The sequence below is a fragment of the Solea senegalensis genome, linkage group LG2, assembly GCF_019176455.1.
Source record: "Solea senegalensis isolate Sse05_10M linkage group LG2, IFAPA_SoseM_1, whole genome shotgun sequence".
NCBI classification, from domain to species: Eukaryota; Metazoa; Chordata; class Actinopteri; order Pleuronectiformes; family Soleidae; genus Solea; species Solea senegalensis.
Window position 1 is genome coordinate 21,790,257 of NC_058022.1, and position 18,012 is coordinate 21,808,268.

The following is an 18,012-nucleotide window of genomic DNA, read 5'->3' on the forward strand; positions in this document are numbered from 1 at the left end:
GGGCGATTTTGAGCAATCACAGTACACTTTTTATTACATCTTTCGATATCAATATATGTCACAATATACATAAAATCAACATGTATGGCTGGGCAAAATGGCTTATAGATAATATTTAGATATTATTTTATGCTATATATAGCATAAAAATATCTAAAGCTGCACACAGGTTGTTTCTCTGGGCTCATGAAAAGTTTTCTTTTGATATGTTTGTGCTTTTCAAAGGACAGTGACAATACACTGTAAATACACTCTAAAATAAAACATCTACTGTTTATGATCTGTATTACGTACTTAAAATACAGATAGATAATACCTGGTTTATTTCGTTGGCTTTAGTGTAATGCAATTTTGTCAATGCATTTCTTTGTCAATATGCAGTATATATATTATATTTAGTGTATCTGACTAATTTATTCCACATAATAAATATGATGATTATCACAGATTGAGTTGGTGAGGATGGTTGCTCGCTGCAGAGTGCACGTCTGTTTCCTTTGCAGAAAACTAACCATGTCCTTTTCCCTAACCATGTTACCATGTACTATTCCTAATAGGAATGCAAAAAGTGACGTACCGGATTGTACTGGAAACACAGCTAAAACGTACTGCTTGGTTGTAACTTTATACTGTGAAGTTGAATAACACACAGTTTTTCAAAAGATCGCTTTTTTCTTTAGCACTACAGTAACATTAATGTTAAAAGCCAAGACAATTCCATTTATATATTGCTAGCTAGCTAACAGCAGTAAAAGTAAAATAGGTGATAGAGATGAGCGGATGAGCTGTAATGTCCGCGGGTGTAACCGTCAACCACGCATCTCTAATAGATGAACTTATCTTACCATTTTGGCCTAGTTTTTGTTCAAGAACACAGAGAAACCTGTTTGATGACATAAGCAACAATTATACCACAATTACATTTGTCTGCAACTAATTTTATTATCAATTTTTGTCTACAAATTTGGCGAATCATTACAGCCCTGTTTTAATGTTGTCAGCTACTGCTGTGACGTGCCAAACATGTCTGTAATGATGATTTATTACTCATTTGATTAAAGAGAAAATTACTACGAAGTTCTCTGACCACGTGACTAAAAGCAAGTTCATGCTTGTCCACATGGTAGATGAAAGATACACTTAAAATCAAAGAGTTAACTGGAATAAGTATAGCTAATACCAATAACCTCGCTTTAGGTCTGTGTTTGTCTCTGTAATTGATTACAGTGTACGTTTGTAGCTAATAATGAGACAATCTACCAGCTCTTTAATGGACACACACGCCCACCCCCCTCTGCTTCAGGCCCAACACACACACAGCTTGTAAACTCAGAGCGTTTAACCAGCACGATGTTGCCCGGAAACCATGGGTGATAAAAATCATGTATGCACCCACACACACACACAACACCCATGTCTTATAAACTTTCACTGCTCTCGTTCCATACACCATTTTGTGTGTTGTCACAGACATCAAAGTGTCTTATCTCATGTTCGTAGATGTTTTATCAAATGACCTGTGTTGAAGGAGCTACTTTTCTCCTCCTCCCCTCCAGCAGAGCACAGGTTACAATCTGCTTTCATTTTATCGCCATTGCTTGTCTTAAAGCATTTCCAAACCACTCACATCCGCTTTTTGCCGCACACCTGCTCAGCAAAGGTGAAGTGGTGGACATAAAGTGGTATTTGGTGCAGCATTATTAGTTTAGTAGTTTAACAAATACAAGTACACGAGGGCAGGCTGATACATGATACTGGTGTCAGTATCGGTACATCCCTGATTTTAATTAAAACAAAACAAAAGATAATTTCAATTTCTTTTTGATTCAATGATGCAGACGTAAAAACATTGAGTTGCACTTCCTGAAAACGTAATAAATTGCAGCATCTGTACTTTTATTCAAGAGTACATGTGAAGCATCATACACTCTAGATCAGGACTATTCAATTACAAATTTCGTAGAAATTTAGAAAGGTACACCAAAAAGTACATTTATGTACACAAATGTGTTTGCATATTTGACCTGCATTTGGACAGCATTTGTTTCTCTAATATAATAAAATTATCTATCTGGCTATCTGGCTACACAGAGTGTTGCATTCATGGTCAGTGCTAGTGTAGGAATTTACATAAGAGTCTTTGAAGAACTGCTTTTAAGGCCACCGTTTGAATAGGCTGGCTCTATATTCTACATTTACCATTATGCAATTTGGTTGTATCTTTCTTTAGACTAGTGGTTCACAAACTTTCTGGAAAGGAAAACATATTTCTACCCCTCCACCTCAACAAACCTCTTTTATCTCTACACAATTTGCCCAAACAAACATATGCAGATATTCAGCCAGTTTGAATCTCTGTGTTACTTGCTCCAATGTGTTGCATTTTCAGAACTGGGCTGCAGGCTTGATAGTGCCACTCTGAAATTATACTTGGTTTTGAGTCTAGATCTGTACTTAAGGATGTGGTGAGGGGAAGGAGATTCCCCTCAGCCCTCTGCTCTGGGAGTACATGCTTCCTCTCCACATCAAAGACACAATTCACTGACTATCTTCAGGTTGTCATGTCTCTGTTACCCTCTGGGGGGCGCATCTCACACACTGAGAAGTCATTCATTTTGATCATGCTGCAGGTGATGCTAGACCGACATACACCTTTAAATCATTACAGATAATGATAATTATGTTATAGGTTTGAGGCCACAGGTGGCATCACACACCAGTCTTCCCAGGCAGTTGTAGAAGTAGTAGTGGGATCAGTGGATCAATGATAGAGCGAGTCATCTTTCAACTAGAAGGTTGTGGGTTTGATTCCCAAATGGGTGAATGGCAAATCTGCAGTGTAAAGCAGTATTGAGGGGTCATCAAGACTAGAGAGCGTCTCTCAAAGGTGAGTTTAATTGTGACTGTGTGAAGTCTGGAGCTGCAGAAAAACCAGCTGTTCATCTTTCCTCAGTGCAGTTTACCGAGCTAACTCTGTAATCGTCTTTGGTGAGAGATCCTCAAAGAGACATGACCATCTCTTCCCAGGGCTGAGACATTCTCTGTGTCCTCCCGCAGCAGTGGGATAAATCCTTTCCTGTAACAAGCTTTTCAAGAAGTCCAGTGGTGATTTGCACATTGGTTACCAAGCTGTGTGGGAGTCAAGGCTTTCCTTAGCCCAATGTAGAAAGTTGGACTCGACAGTGAAGTTCATGTATGAAATATAGAGAGAGAGTCTGTCACCTACTGTTAAATAGTTTAAGGACAGGAAATCAGAAACAGAATGCCATGGTTGAAATGTTTATTAAGAGCAATAATTGCACATGGAATAAAGAAATCAATATATACTGTACGTTTTAGTGCTACATTTGCTTGACCTTTGGTTTTTTTAAGATGTCCAAACCAACATATAATATTCAAACAAGACAAATATTGAATAGAAGCAGAGTAGAACATTTTCATCAGTGTCCCGTCGACAAAACCAAAAAAAAAAGAAAGGACACTGATTTATTTAAAATTTTTTGCATGAATTATCTGAGAAGCCAATGAGTTTTAAGATTTAAAACACAGATAAATATCTATGAATGGCCACTGGCTTATATTTCAAGAAAGAAAATGTGTTTCTTAATAGAATAAAAGGCCTCTATCGTCATTGTACAATGGAACTGCAGAAGACTCTGCTAAGGTGCGTGATGAATTTTTTGCATGGCAAATAGAAGTAAGAAATAAGACGTTAAAAGACGTTAAATACAAAAACCTAGAAGGAAAAAGACATGAAATTATGACTTGGTCTGTCCATGTTGCTGAGTGAATTTTCAGTCAGATGTTGTTACAACACATTGAGATGTATCCAGATGAATCTTTTATATGTGTGTGTTGGAGGTGGCAGAGCTGAATATGCTGAGATTTGCACTGGGAGTGACCAAGATGGACAGGATTAGGTATGATCATATTCAAGGGACAGCTCAGGTTGAACGGTTTGGAGATAAAGTCAAGAGAGTCAAGGTTGAGAATGTGCAGAGGAGGGTTAGTGATTATATTGGACAAAGCATGTTGAAGATGGAGCTGCAGGGCAGGAGGAAAAGAGGAAGACCACAGAGAAGATTCATGGATGTTGTGAAGGAAGACAGTTGATGTAACAGAAGACAATTTGCTCTTAGATTGTCAGTATTGTTTGTTACAAATGTCATAAAATATAAGTAGCTCCAACGTGTGCATTTGTTAACAAGCCAACAATACCTGTGAACTCTGAAGCTTCTAACGTACAAACAACCATGTCTTCAGACCAGGGACAGCTAATATGAACAAATATGCACATTACAGTACATTGTTGGATTTTTCAAGTTATTAAAAGCCAAATTGAATCCATGGTCTTACACACAGTAAGCACAAACGCTTTATACTTGTGTAATAAACGTGACATATGCCATAAAGTAGAATCTTGTAGTTCTTTGGTGGCTTGGACCTGGAACTAGAAGTTACATAGTGCCAATGCAGCTGATGCAGACCTGCTCAGGTTTTGACAGAGGTGACCCTGTTATAAGTTGCTATAACATTACAATCTTGGAGACATTATATGAAGGTTGGAATCCTACACTGTGTCACTAAGAATACATCGATGTAATATATATTTTTTTATTGTTGAATATCCGTTGTTTTGTCACGTTAACCGCTTTGGAATCATTGGAATAAAATCATGTGTTTTTCTTGTAACTCATGGTACAATGTATTTTCTGGGCAAACATTGTCTGGCATTTTTTGATGAAGAATTATAATGTGATGTGAGACCTCTACACTCTTCACCAGCCTCTTCATCATCTTCGCCACTAAATACACCAGAATGAGCACTGACTTATGTTCCTAAAAATACTCAATGCAGGTCAGAGTAGACCAAACAATGTTAGACCTGTGATGATGCTTTTAGAAATATATCGTCATTGTGTTTTGGTGATCCGCCTTAAAAACCGTACTGTTTTTTAAAAGGCTACAACAGTTTCTTTTCTCAGGATGAATACCAGGGATGTGCTGCTGGTTCAGCCCATCTTTTTATTTTATTTCAGGGTAGACACATACTCCCTGAAGACTAATTATGCAGCGCAGTTGCCAGAGCGCCATCGTCCAGCAGTGTGTAATAACCAGCCTCGTCAGGAAGTGCTCACATGATTTGTGGACGCTCTTTGAAAGTGTGATTTATAAGTATCTAGTTATTTCCCATTGGAAAGACCTACAGCAAAGCCTCCCTGAAGAGGAACACAGTTTTTATCTAAAGTTAGTCACCAGTTGTATTTCAGTTATCAAAAATCTATATTTGTATCCAGTGAGGTGTGTGTTTTCGTGGCCATAATGGCAGATGTCTTAACGTAATTCAAGTATTTTGTGACCAAGACCAAATTCTTAAATAAATATAGCGTTCATAACTGGATTTAAATGTGCCGCAGAGCTGTTTGTTTTTTTGTTGTTTTTTTTTAAACCCATCCTCTTCTAGGACAAATCCCCAGCCTTTTGACCTGGTGGGGATTTTTTGGGACTGGCAATCATCCGGTTACAAGCCTTGTCCCCTTTTCACTTGACTTTTAGCAATAGAGATTCATCATAATATAATATGGTATTCTGTCTGTCTTTCTTAAGAGTTTGAATGGAGCTTCAATCAGGACCTGTCGGCCATCTTGGTGAAGCAGGAGGAACCCGATGTGGGTCAAAGATTAGATCCTCAGCCTTTGGAAGGTCCGCCTCTCATATTAAACCCTGCCCCCCCACACAGAGGATCAACTTGGAAACACACGGTTAGCATCCACATCCACAATACTTGACATGCTGTACAGGTTTTGTTATCAGTTAACAGTAGGGATGGGCATTTCAAGCAAAATTGCAATACAAATATTGAGCGGGGGGGTTGCTATCCACACGATAGATTGCAACTGTTGCCTTGCAACAAGAAGGCTGCGGGTTTACATCCCGGTTCAGGTCTTCTCTCCTCATGTGCTTAAATGTACACTCCAAATTCATTGGCCCTGCGATGGACTGGCGATCTATCCAGGGTGTGACCCTCATGTGGAGGATAAAGCGATAGATAATTAATGAATGAATATTCATCAAATATTTGAATAATCAAAACTATGCCGCATGAGAGCAAGTGAAATGTATGCAGGGTTCACAGTGTGTTGAGCTAAGAGTAGCAGGTAATGAGAAGCATTTAAAATACACACAAAAAAGCCAAATTTCATAATTTCCACGTAGACACAAGCAATTCACGAACTAAATGCTTGCTGCTGCCACCTTGTGATAATAGAAATTTTAGGAAGTCATCAATGCAATCATATACTTTTAATATAAATGCAAGAAGTCACATTTCCTGATTACCGTTTTATCATCAAACAAATTTATGAAATAATGGAATGTTCAATGCCATCTCTATTCAAAAGCAGTGTGTTCATCAGTTTCACTATTGTTTGTGTGTGTGTATTGTGTTTGCAGGAGCACAGTCAGGATGAAGTGAAGCCTGTGGCAATAAAAGATGAACCCAGGGAGAGTGGACAGTATCTCAGCGTGCCCAGTGGTACATGCAGCATAAACACAACCACACTTTACACTGGAGACACAATTTAAAAGCTCATGATCAAAACATTCAAATGTTTGACAGTCAGTCACACATTTACCAACCTTTTTCTCACATAGATGCTGAACACCCAGGTCAAATGAAATCAAAACTCATCCTAAAAACAGAGCCAATAACATATACTGTATATCAGGGATTAAATTCGCCTGAATTTGTCTCCTCAGGCAGCGTTAATGCCCGGACTTTAAACTAATGACAAACTGCATCTACAAATAATTATTTTTTGGACAGAAAACAGTCTCACTCAACCCTCTCACCCTCCACAGATGATGCTCTCCAGCTCCCACCCACCCCTCCTAGCAGTAACCACGGTGACAGCGACGGCTCCCTCCCTCCCTCCTCGCCTCATCTCCCCCTGCCGCCGTCCTCACCTCAGCCACAGCAGAGGCCAGGAGGTCGTGCCTCTTCCTCCTCCTCCTCCTCCTCAGCCATCTCCTCTTCGCCGCTCCTCACTGCACCACATGTGAGTACAAGAGCCGATTGTAAGGCTGTCAGGGAGTAAATAAAATATTTTGACCTAATATTACTATAATAACATGTCGATGCACAGTTAAGTGGAGCTACACTGTTTTTTTCCCTCGTGTAAATGTCCTGTCTGTTAAGCTCTCCAGCTACAGTCAAGTGATTCATTTTATGTCAAGACAGATGAAGGCAACAGCAACACTGAGCTAGTAAAGTGAGACTACTGCAAACACAAAGAATTTTCCACAAATGTACTGCTCAAAAAGTAATACATCGGATTGACAAGATAAATACTTCTTGTCCCCACCTGCCCCTTTGCTGCTGCTGTATACACACAAACGCTCCCTCAGTCAGGTCTGATAGTATTGCTTGACAGAGTGTGTTCGTCATCAACAACAACAAAAATTCAATTGTCTGATATTGTGTAGAGAAGTTGAGAAGCACCAGCAACCATTCTGGGGTGAATCAGTCCTATCATTTGTGGAATATATCACAATTTTAGTGAAAATCTGAATATGCAGTGTTTGATGTTCCGATTCAGCAGCTTTCAGTCCTCTAACATGTGATGTATATTCATTCTTGCGCAATAAGGCAATTCCTTATGACCATGTTCAATGTCTCTCTTTTAGCTTTATGCATCCAGTAAAAAATATTCAGTACAGCAAATTATTGTGACGACAGGCCTGTACTGTACGTGCTGTACAGCAGAGGAAGTCAGCTCAGAAAGATGGAAATTTAATTAGATACTGCTGATTTCTGTGGAAAATCATTCATAAATGATTTACTTCACAATATTTGCCGTTTGTGCGTACTCTGATTGATGTGTGTACTCCAACTGATGTGTATATAAGTGTATATAACTTTGAAACAGTAGTCCAATGTTGATATTTAGCCCCTCTGAGGCGATTCCATTGGGTAAATCAAAACTATTTTAACATCTTTATTTTCAAATTTGATATCTGATTTGTTTCTTCATTTAATCTATAAATTCATTCTGAATTGTATATGATTTGACATCATCTGGCCCTCGACTTGGACAGATACATTTTTGATTTCAGCCCCTTCTGTAATTTTGTTTGACATCCCTGCCCTAAGATAAATTATAATACTCTAATTCCATGGTTCTCAAACTGTGGTACATGTTCCACTAGTGGTACACAAACTTCCTCTGGTGGTACCTGTAGGGTATGTGATCAGAGTGGAGCTGAGGAGTTTCGACAGAGTGCCATAGAGTGTGTAGAAAATGAAAAAATAAAACACAAATTATAATTATATTATTATTATTATAATTATAAAAATTATAATAAATTAAATATCAATAATTACTGTCACCTTATTTCTCGCTCCATCCGATTATAACATTTCTATGCCAGTGTCTGAAGTATATGTGAGGAAGAGGAGAATGATGAAATGATCTTATTAGGAATAAATCTGCTCCGGCCTATTTACACCACTGCATTTTCACATTGGCAAAAATGGTGTTACTTAGAGAGGTCAATATTTTCTCAGGTGGTACTTGGTATAAAAAGTTTGAAAACCACTGCTCTAAGTATTCTGTTGAAATGTGCAGAAGCTGCAGGGTTCAGGACCTCTCATGCTGACAGAAGAAGAGAAAAGGACGCTGGTTGCTGAGGGTTACCCAGTACCCAACAAACTTCCACTCACCAAGAGTGAAGAGAAGGCACTGAAGAGAGTCCGGCGGAAGATTAAAAATAAGGTAAACACTGCACCTTTTCCCTGGGTTCATTTCCACAGCTGGACTCAGCATCTGAGTCACTGTCCAGGTCGGTGACTCAGATTAGAACTGAAAAAGGTGGAGCTAAGCTGAATTTACTCTGACGCAGTTTATAAAACTCTGTTTCACCAAAGCAGCCAACAGGTGCATCACACCTATGTATTTAATCGCTTCCACGTAAAAATAAAACCTTTTTAAAACTTAAATCAATTATAGCCTGATTTGTCAAATTGTCAAATTAAAACCTTTAGATTCTTCATTTACCTGACACAATTAAAAACATAAATCTCACCAAGAGTACATTTGTGTTTTTTCTATTGTCATGTCTGTACATTACACAAATGCTAGACTGTAAAAGGTCTGTATTTATACAGTATAGGTAAATAGATATGTTATTAATACAGTAAGAAATATATTATATAGCACTTTTCTAGTCTTGATGGCGACTCAAAGCTGCACATATTCTGTGCTATGCAATTTTCCATCGCACATCTTTTCATACCCATTCATACGCTCCTCTAGCTCCTCTAGAACCCACAACCTTCCAGTTGAAAGATGATCCACTCTACCACTGATCCACCATCACCCTCTGTAACACCTAATATTAATTAGAACATTATTTTGTAATGTTTATGAAAAAAGTGCTTTAATGGATGTATTTTAGTAAATACTGCTGGTCACAGCAAATGTTTGATGTCCGGCTGATTAGGGTCCAAGCACCATTATTAGTAAATTTTACTGTGGTTTTCTCCATCTTCCTTCTGGTCTCCTTGGCAACTGTTTCTCTCTCCCTCCCTCTCCCCTTTTGCTCACAGCAAAGCTCCTCCCAACATTTTCTCGCGCTCCCATGTCTCAAAATATCGAAGTTATTGGCTCTGCCATGATGAAAGTCTAAAATAATGAAACAAATTGTGTTTCTTTGTGAGACTTCCAGATTCTGAGGACTCGAAATCTTTTAAATTATGTTAAAAAATACTGCATAGTTCTGCTTTAAATTACGTTTTTATTGCAGATGTTATATTTAACTTGCTGTGAGTACTTTTTACACCTCACTTCTTTTGTGATAGGTTGCTACAGGAAGGTTTTTGCCATAACTATTTAAGACATGGAGTGGCAGCCCATAGGCACGCGAAAGGGTTCCTTCTGTACTACCTGTACCTATTCAATGTATTTTCTTTGCCGTGGACCCCAGGAGACTAGCGACCACTTTTTGGAAGCTAATGGGGATCCTAATAAAGACTAAAGAATATAACTGTGAGTAATGAAAGAAAAAGATTCTTCTTAATGTAAAACAAGTGGGGCATAGATACAGTAGCTTGAAAAAGATAAAAAATAATCATTTTATTTTCAAACATTGATCATCGTTGGTTGTTTCCTCCAAATATGCTCAAAAAGAAAAGAATGAAGATATTAATGTTTGTCTGTGTTTTCCCCCAGATCTCAGCTCAGGAGAGTCGGAGGAAGAAGAAGGAGTATGTGGAATGTCTGGAGAAAAAGTAAGGCTTGGAAATACAAACGCTCCTGTTGGTTCACCTTTGTATCTACCAGTCTTTTTCAAACATCTAGTTTTCTCGTCTACTTAAATCAGGGGTCTCGAACTCAAATAATCTGGGGACCACATGAGCTTCAAGTCTGGTCAGGAGGCAGCCAGTCAAAGAAAAAAAAAAAGCATTGGTAAAAGATCCATCATGATATATGGATCTTTGTTTCGGTGTCCGTCTGCCCCCGTCTCGATAGTTTTCCTGACTGGATCGGAGCTGAGTGTGGCAGCACATGAGCAAAGCCATGTTTCTGTGAAGTTCACCTTCTCTCTCTACATCGAAAGCATGAAAGAACATCACAAGTCAACAGAAACTCCCTTTCTCCTCCTTCGCTGTCTTTTTCTTTCCGATTCTGGCCGTTCCTTTCTGTGGCAGATCTCCAATAACCTGCTGAGCACATGGGTCACAGAGATGAAAATGTGGGCTTGTATTTATGTTGCTTTCATCACAAAAATGTTAATCAGCACAGTCATTTGACATGTTAGGTACAAAGAGAGGTTCCTACTGGTGAAAGCAAAATGTCCTATTAATCCTGTTAGGGTAGAGAAAGAGAAGTGAGTCAACAGAACACAACACAAATCCTTCTCTTTATACTCTCTTTGTGTTTGTGTTTCATCTGTGGATGCGAGGACAGACTTAGTGAATGACCTTTCAGAAAAGGAAACAGCATGATGACTTTACAGAGGGAATGATTTCCAACCAGAGAAGAGATGAGGAGGATTAGAAAGTGAGCAAGAGAATAGCAAAGATGCTGAATGATAAGTAAGTGAGATCAGTGGGATTAGCAGAGATGACAGAGAGGGAGATAAAGAACAAGACAGTCTGGAGCAGGGAATCTCTCATAATAATTATAATAATGACTTATAAAGCACATTTAAAAGCTTTCAAGTTTGAAAAAACCACCCTGCTTTCTCCCTTTCATCTGTGTATTTTTATTCAAAATCTAAAAATATTAAAAGCAAAATTCAGCAAATGTCTCAGAAATCAAAAGTTAGATAATCATTTCAACTTGGTAGGATTTATTATATGGGAGTGATGTGGAAATATTGGACCAGATGAACTTGTGTGTCTTAAAACATAATGTTTATGTGTGTGTGTGTGTGTAGGGTGGAGAGCTACACGTCAGAAAACAGTGACCTATGGCGAAAAGTAGAAAACCTGGAGACAGCCAACAGGTGAGGCTCACACACAGTCTCAAGTCTTTGTCACTGGTGATTTGTGACAAGACTTGGACATGAAAGTTAAATCCTCTGATGACTTGAATGACTTGGTTGCTGTTAATTTTATGTTTTCAGTTTAAAGGTAAAATACATTACTCGGTATGCAATCGCAAACCGGGAATGGCACTGTCATGATTGGATGATGAGTGCTCTGTCAGTCACGCCCCTTGCTATCTCATGTTTTTTTCACAGCGAAACACATCTATGGCGTGAGAACAGTAAAACATGCTCACGAGCAAATAATATGACTGCACACGCACAGATACTAACGTGCAGTGTGTGCAGTGTGCACCACGCGCACTCACAAGTGAAATCTGCTCACATGAGTCGACCAGACATTTGATAGTTAGACCAAGGAAGGCACTGGCCGTCTTATGATTGGTCATTTTCACTGTGATCACAGCCACAAGGAACTTCTTGTATTTGATCACTACAAGACATTCGGAGCGGAGAGGAATGTTAGCCTGAAGCAAAGAATTTTGTAATATTCATAAAATGACTCCAAATAAACAAATACACAGACGAGAACTCATGGAGTGGTGCCAAGAGTTGCTTCAAAAACTACAAATGCGAAGGAAAACTGTGAAGTGCTGAATGCGAGACAGTCAGACTCCAAGTTCAGACATTGCTGGTAATTTGAAGACCCGCTCTGGCCTGTGTCTGTAAATTAGCTAACATTAGTAGCCTGTTCTCAAAGGCCTTGTTTAGACTGCAGCTGGAGTTTTAAGCATATCCAGATTACCGGTTTACCAACGATGGTATTCTGGATCACAAAAATGTAATTCACTATTATTTCATTTGGAAGCATTTGCATTTGCTTTGTCCACAGGGACAATATTTGTATAACTGTCTGGAATTTTCAAAATCGGAAACTTTTTTTCACAGGAATTTATGGAAATGTTCATGTTTCAAAGTTAGGAACTTAAATATAGTTGGCTAAAACAATCAGATTTTATGTAAATGCAGTTGAATATCAATGCTATTCCTCAATCACAGGCACATAGCACACTTCTTACTGCAGGGCTATTGAGGCCACACCCCCTACATGCACATCACAGATCATTTCTTGAAACCTGAACTATTGAATCCACACATTTGAGCCCAAACTCTACATAAAGTCATGTAAGGTAAGGTAGATTTGTGATCTATGGGCATTAAAGTTACCATGGAGTTTACCATGGAGCTAGCTACCTGGAATATGATGATGGAATTGACCAGGAATTCCCCAGCCCTTCCAACCCTAATATTTATTTGTACTCAATAATCTTTTTTCCCAAAATCCTAACCCTAAAACCAAAAAAGCCCTTTACGGTGTGACAGTGAGGACCTGACAAATATCCTCACTTTCTGAAGTTTCTCTACATTTTTGGTCCTCAAACAGGTTTGTGCAGCAATATTTCATAGCTTCCATTCATTTAGACAACCTAAACAAAACCTTATACCTAACCATAACCATAAGCAGTTAATAATGTTTTCTCCTCAGTGGAAAAACAGGCTGTAGAGGCTTCAGTGTGATGTGAATATGAATGGTCTGTACTGCAGCACTGCTGCACTAACTGACTCATTCTTCTTTAATCAGTGCTGGAGCGATAATGATTATTATAACTGCAACTGAAAGAGCTTCAGCCATGTGGTGTTCCAAAGAACAAAAGCAGCTTCTACATACTAGTATTTATGCTCTGGATGTATAAACAGAAATCTACCTGTAGACTCACCCATTTTCATTTGTTTCCCCCCGTGTTATTATAACGATATGAAACCAGGCTGTTGTGGAGTGGGTGGGGTGTGGCGTGGTTGTGTGTGTGTGTGGGGGGGTCTGTCTGTCTGTGGCAGCATCAGTCCTGTCATTAAAGCTGCCAGTTAACAGCAGCTTTCATCCATGGTAAGCAAACCCACCACCCCACCCTCTACCCACACACACACAAAATGAATGTTAAACTGCAGGAACAATGAGTCGGCAAATAAAAAAGTTGGAAGACATGAGTCAGCATGCAGCAGGCTGAGAATGTGTGGGTCTGAGGAGACAGGCCTCCAAATGTCTGGACTAAATTTAAGATCAGAGTTCTTAAAAAAGGCCCAAATGCAGTTATTAGTGGTCATTTAGTTCTCTGTGTTTTTTCCTGTTTGCTTTATTAGCTGCAAAAAAAAAGTCTTAACTTCACTTCTATGCTGCGTTAAACCTTATTCTTTTTCTTTGGATCATCATCTTTTGTCCTATTCCTCATGTCCTCTTCTGTCAACACCCACTGTCCTCATGTCCTCCTTCACAACATCCATGAACCCAAAATGCAGTGTTAAATGCGTGTGTAAGAAAATGTAGATTTGGCTCACACTAGTGTTGTTATATTTGGCATCGCTCAGACAGAGAATCCATACAGATGTGTCTCAGCCAGAGACAAATGACAAGCCCACAGAGGGGCTAACTATGTATAAATCAGAATCAGGTTTATTGCCAGGTGTAGCTCACACAATGTAAGGAATTTGTTCTGGTTGGTGCAAAACAAGAGCAAAAAAACAACTCAATCTTACAGCAAAATGAAAATAAAAACAAAACTCTTTGCAGTATGTAAAAAATGGAAGGTGTTAGCCTGTCGCTAAAGTGAAGCTGAACTGTATGTTGATTTAATGCACACAGTGAACCACCACAACCTCTGGAAGCTGAGTGTATTTTAAGCAGCAGAAGTAGTAAATGAGTGGTTTTTACATCAAAGTCCTTTGTGAGCACAGCGGTGCTGGTTTGTATCAACACATGCTCACTTTATTGCATTTTGCATGAAAATGACCAGCATCAGTCTGACTCACAGCTGCACTCATGTCTCACTTCAGTCTCACTGTCACACCGTCTGCTTCTCTGTCGCCACCCAGTGGTGAATGTGTGTGACTACAGCCCCTGACAGCTCATACCATCAGAACCCTGCTCTCCAGATCCCACTGATCGTCACACATATGTGTTTAAACCTGGTTCATGTGTTCAGCGCTGTCACGCTCTGCTCTCCGTCTCACTGACTAATACGAGTGACATGCTTTCTGTAGTTGACTGTACCTGGAGATTACTGTACCTTAACCACAATGTACTTGTACTTTACTGTGCCTGAAGTTTACTGTACTTGTAGTTTACTGTACCTGAAATTTACAGCACTTGTACTTTACTGTACTTGTAGTTTACTGTGCCTGAAATTTACTGCACTTGTAGTTTACTGTACCTGAAGTTTACTGTACTTGTAGTTTACTGTGCCTGAAGTTTACTGTACTTGTAGTTTACTGTGCCTGAAGTTTACTGTACTTGTAGTTTATTGTGCCTGAAGTTTACTGTATATATATTTTTCTATGTGTATGTATGTATATATATATATATATATATATATATATATATATATATATATGTATATATATATACTGTATATATATATACATATGTGTATGTACTGTATATATGTATGTATACGTGTGTGTGTGTATGTTTTAAAAGTGTTTTAATAAGAATTTAACATGGTAGGTTAGTGCTAATCCAGACAATGTAGTATTTGTAGGATCTGTACCATGATTTTCAGGGTTTTTCCTAATCATGAAGTGTGTGAGAAGACACTCTAATAGCGATTTCTGTAATGTTGTTGGAAGTGCAACTGAAAACCAAAATACAGATTCTTGTATTTCCTCTCATCTGGTTCTCTGCAGGTCTCTGCTGCAGCAGCTCCAGAAGCTCCAGTCGTTGATTTCAGGGAAAGTCGTTTCCCGCTCCTCGAAAATGGCCTCAACTCAGACAGGAACGTGCCTCATGGTAAATGATTTTGTTGTTGTTGTTGTCCTGAAGCTTGTTTTTTGGTATTTAAGAGAAAACAGTGTTGTCAAGCAAATACAAACACACACAAAAACATGAATGAAAAGTAGGGATGACTCCGTACGATACTCCGATACTCTGGTGAAAATCATTGGATTGGATATCAGACAGATAAAAATGTAAAATCTGATACAATCCAAAGATCCTAGATATCGAATTCTTCACTATGCACAGATTGTGAAAATGTAAATAGAAATCAACAGTGTTTTAGATGAGTCATGCTGTGGGTGCTTTGTTTCTTCTCTATGGGAGAAGAATATTTGTTACACAATTGGAGAATCATGAGAATTAAGGTGTAAAATGACTGTATCAGACTGATATTGGCATTAGCAGATACTTGATTTTGTGATATTGGTATCGGTATCAGACACAAACAGTAATATTGCGTCATCCCTAATGAAAATCTGCTGCTATTACACAAGACATCCAGTGCTGCTGTAGAGGACAGAACAACCACAAATACAACAATAAGTGTCACAAAAAGGATGGAAAACAATATTTTTCCTATATAACTAATGTGCATTTATGTAAATAATTATTAACATTTCAATACACAATTGTCCATAATAACATCTTCATGACTGATTATTTACTCTAGCTTTTTGTTGCTCTTCCTGCGCAGATGATGGCCGTGTGTTTTGTCCTGGTGTTAGGCTCCTTCTCCCCCTGTCTCTCTTCCCTCTCCTTCCTCACCCAAACTTCTTCCGCTGTCTCCTCCTCCTCCTCTTCCTCTTCCTCTCCTCCTCTGCCGTCGGCGGATCTGTACACCACCAGTGCGGGTAGGTTGTGAAATCATATGCCATTTTTTGCGAAGAAGCAAGAGGTGTCAGAAAATCAAAAATCAGCTCGTTGAAGAATATTACTTCAAATGTGTTTCATAATCATGATTTGCTTGCTGCGTGTTACAGTCCGTTCCCGCAGCCTGCTCTTCTACAACGAAGGCTCCCCATTGGAGGAGAGCTTAGCTACAGAAGGGGAGAGGCCACAGTCAGAGGCCCACATCCAGATGAGCCGCTACACCGCTGATGCCCACAGGAACCACACGACCAAGCCCGAGTTAGACCGCAGGTAAGCACCTGACACCAGCACGGTTTGATGTTACGCACTCTTTTATCAAACTATATTCTATCATTCACTTCCTCTCTTCTGTTCTTCAGAGAAACAAAACCAGACGGAGCCTCCGACTTTTTCTGACATACTCTGTGACCCCTCCCTCCCATGACCTGTCACCTCTGACCCAACAAAACATCCCCAAAAAGCTCCGGATTCCGGAAACCACCAGGTCTTCTAATCAACATCCACCAGGATGAAAACTGAAAATATCAGCCTTCATCATCAACACCTTCTTCTTCTTCTTCTTCTTCTTCTTCTTCAATTCTCTGCTTCAACAGTCTGACTTGACTTGATTTTAAAGGGTCTCATAAGTAGAATTCCCATTTGTTTACATTCAAATATAATGTAAATTTAAAAACCCAACCAGTTTAAACAACTAGAAGGTTTTTTTTTTTTTGTCTTTTGGCTTCTCCGTCTCTAGGGGGCGCATATGTTTGATTCGGCAGAGATTTTTATGCTGGACATAACCCTCTCTTTTATCTGGGTTTGGAACCAGCACCAGGAGTGCACTGATGTGTCCCCCCTCATGGCTGCGGTCCATTTAGAGTGTCCATTGAGCCATGAGCAATGAGCAACTTTTAACCTGACAGGGGCTCAAACCAACAACCCTTCGGTTGCAAGAAACTTTAGCCACTCTTGAAATTTAGCAAGGAGCATCATGGGAAATGCAAATTTTATACATTTAAGACCACTTGTTTTATTCCCATTGGTTTCAGTTTTATATTCATATGAATGATCAACTCATCTATATATTTTTTTTTATCAATTTGGAGAAAATTGTTTAAAAAAAAAAAAAACTTGTTAAATGACCCAAAGACATTTGTTTTCAATTATTGAATCAAAGAAAAGGTTGAAATGAACCTTTAAAACGATGACTTTTATTGAATAACCACCTCAGTGCTTGAACTCTTTTCTCCACAACAGTGCATTTAAAATGTGTCTGTACACATAACACATAACCAAACACATGCCATTTTCAAAGTGCCTTTCACTTCACTTCTCACTAACTCTTTTTAAACTTTAAAATCTATTTTTTGCCACTATAGCTGTAAGTTATTTTTCCCTGTGGTGAGAAAGAGTGTTGACGTGGGGTCCACACATGGAGGTCGGGGTGAGCACGAAAAATATTTTTATGGAATTATGAAAGAATTGTATTTGTAATATATTTGCAGCATCGAAAAAAAGAGCATATTTAATTTATGCAACAAAAAAAGGGAACTTTTTTTTAAAGCTTAGTTTATGTCATTGTTATGTCATTTTTTTTCCTAAATAATGTAATGTAAAACCCCACAAAAATACAACTTATATAATATATTCTGAGCATCAAAAAAAAAGAGCATATTTATTTTATGCGGAAAAAAAATGAATGTTTGGTGTTATGGCATTTAGGATGATGTGAAGTTTTAGGAGATGGTGTGTAGTTTACATGATGTTCCATGGTTTTGTAACATGATTGACATGATCTGTTTTGTGTCTTTTAACTGTAATACAGAGTCTCTGTTTCGCTG

The 18,012-nt window shown here is 38.7% G+C and overlaps 1 protein-coding gene across 2 annotated transcripts in view; it reads left to right on the plus strand.

The window, feature by feature from the left end:
* Positions 1 to 17,754, plus strand: part of creb3l1 (cAMP responsive element binding protein 3-like 1) — a 41,893-nt gene extending 24,139 nt beyond the window's left edge. For both annotated transcript variants that reach the window (XM_044051245.1, XM_044051254.1), the window contains 10 exons: positions 5,608 to 5,762; positions 6,454 to 6,535; positions 6,862 to 7,058; positions 8,628 to 8,774; positions 10,230 to 10,288; positions 11,440 to 11,508; positions 15,229 to 15,331; positions 16,014 to 16,170; positions 16,300 to 16,459; positions 16,549 to 17,754. In XM_044051245.1, the coding sequence (XP_043907180.1) occupies positions 5,608 to 5,762; positions 6,454 to 6,535; positions 6,862 to 7,058; positions 8,628 to 8,774; positions 10,230 to 10,288; positions 11,440 to 11,508; positions 15,229 to 15,331; positions 16,014 to 16,170; positions 16,300 to 16,459; positions 16,549 to 16,585 (1,166 nt within the window). In that variant the 3' untranslated portion in view covers positions 16,586 to 17,754. The remainder of the gene's footprint in view (positions 1 to 5,607; positions 5,763 to 6,453; positions 6,536 to 6,861; positions 7,059 to 8,627; positions 8,775 to 10,229; positions 10,289 to 11,439; positions 11,509 to 15,228; positions 15,332 to 16,013; positions 16,171 to 16,299; positions 16,460 to 16,548) is intronic.
* The last annotated feature ends 258 nt before the right edge of the window (positions 17,755 to 18,012 follow it).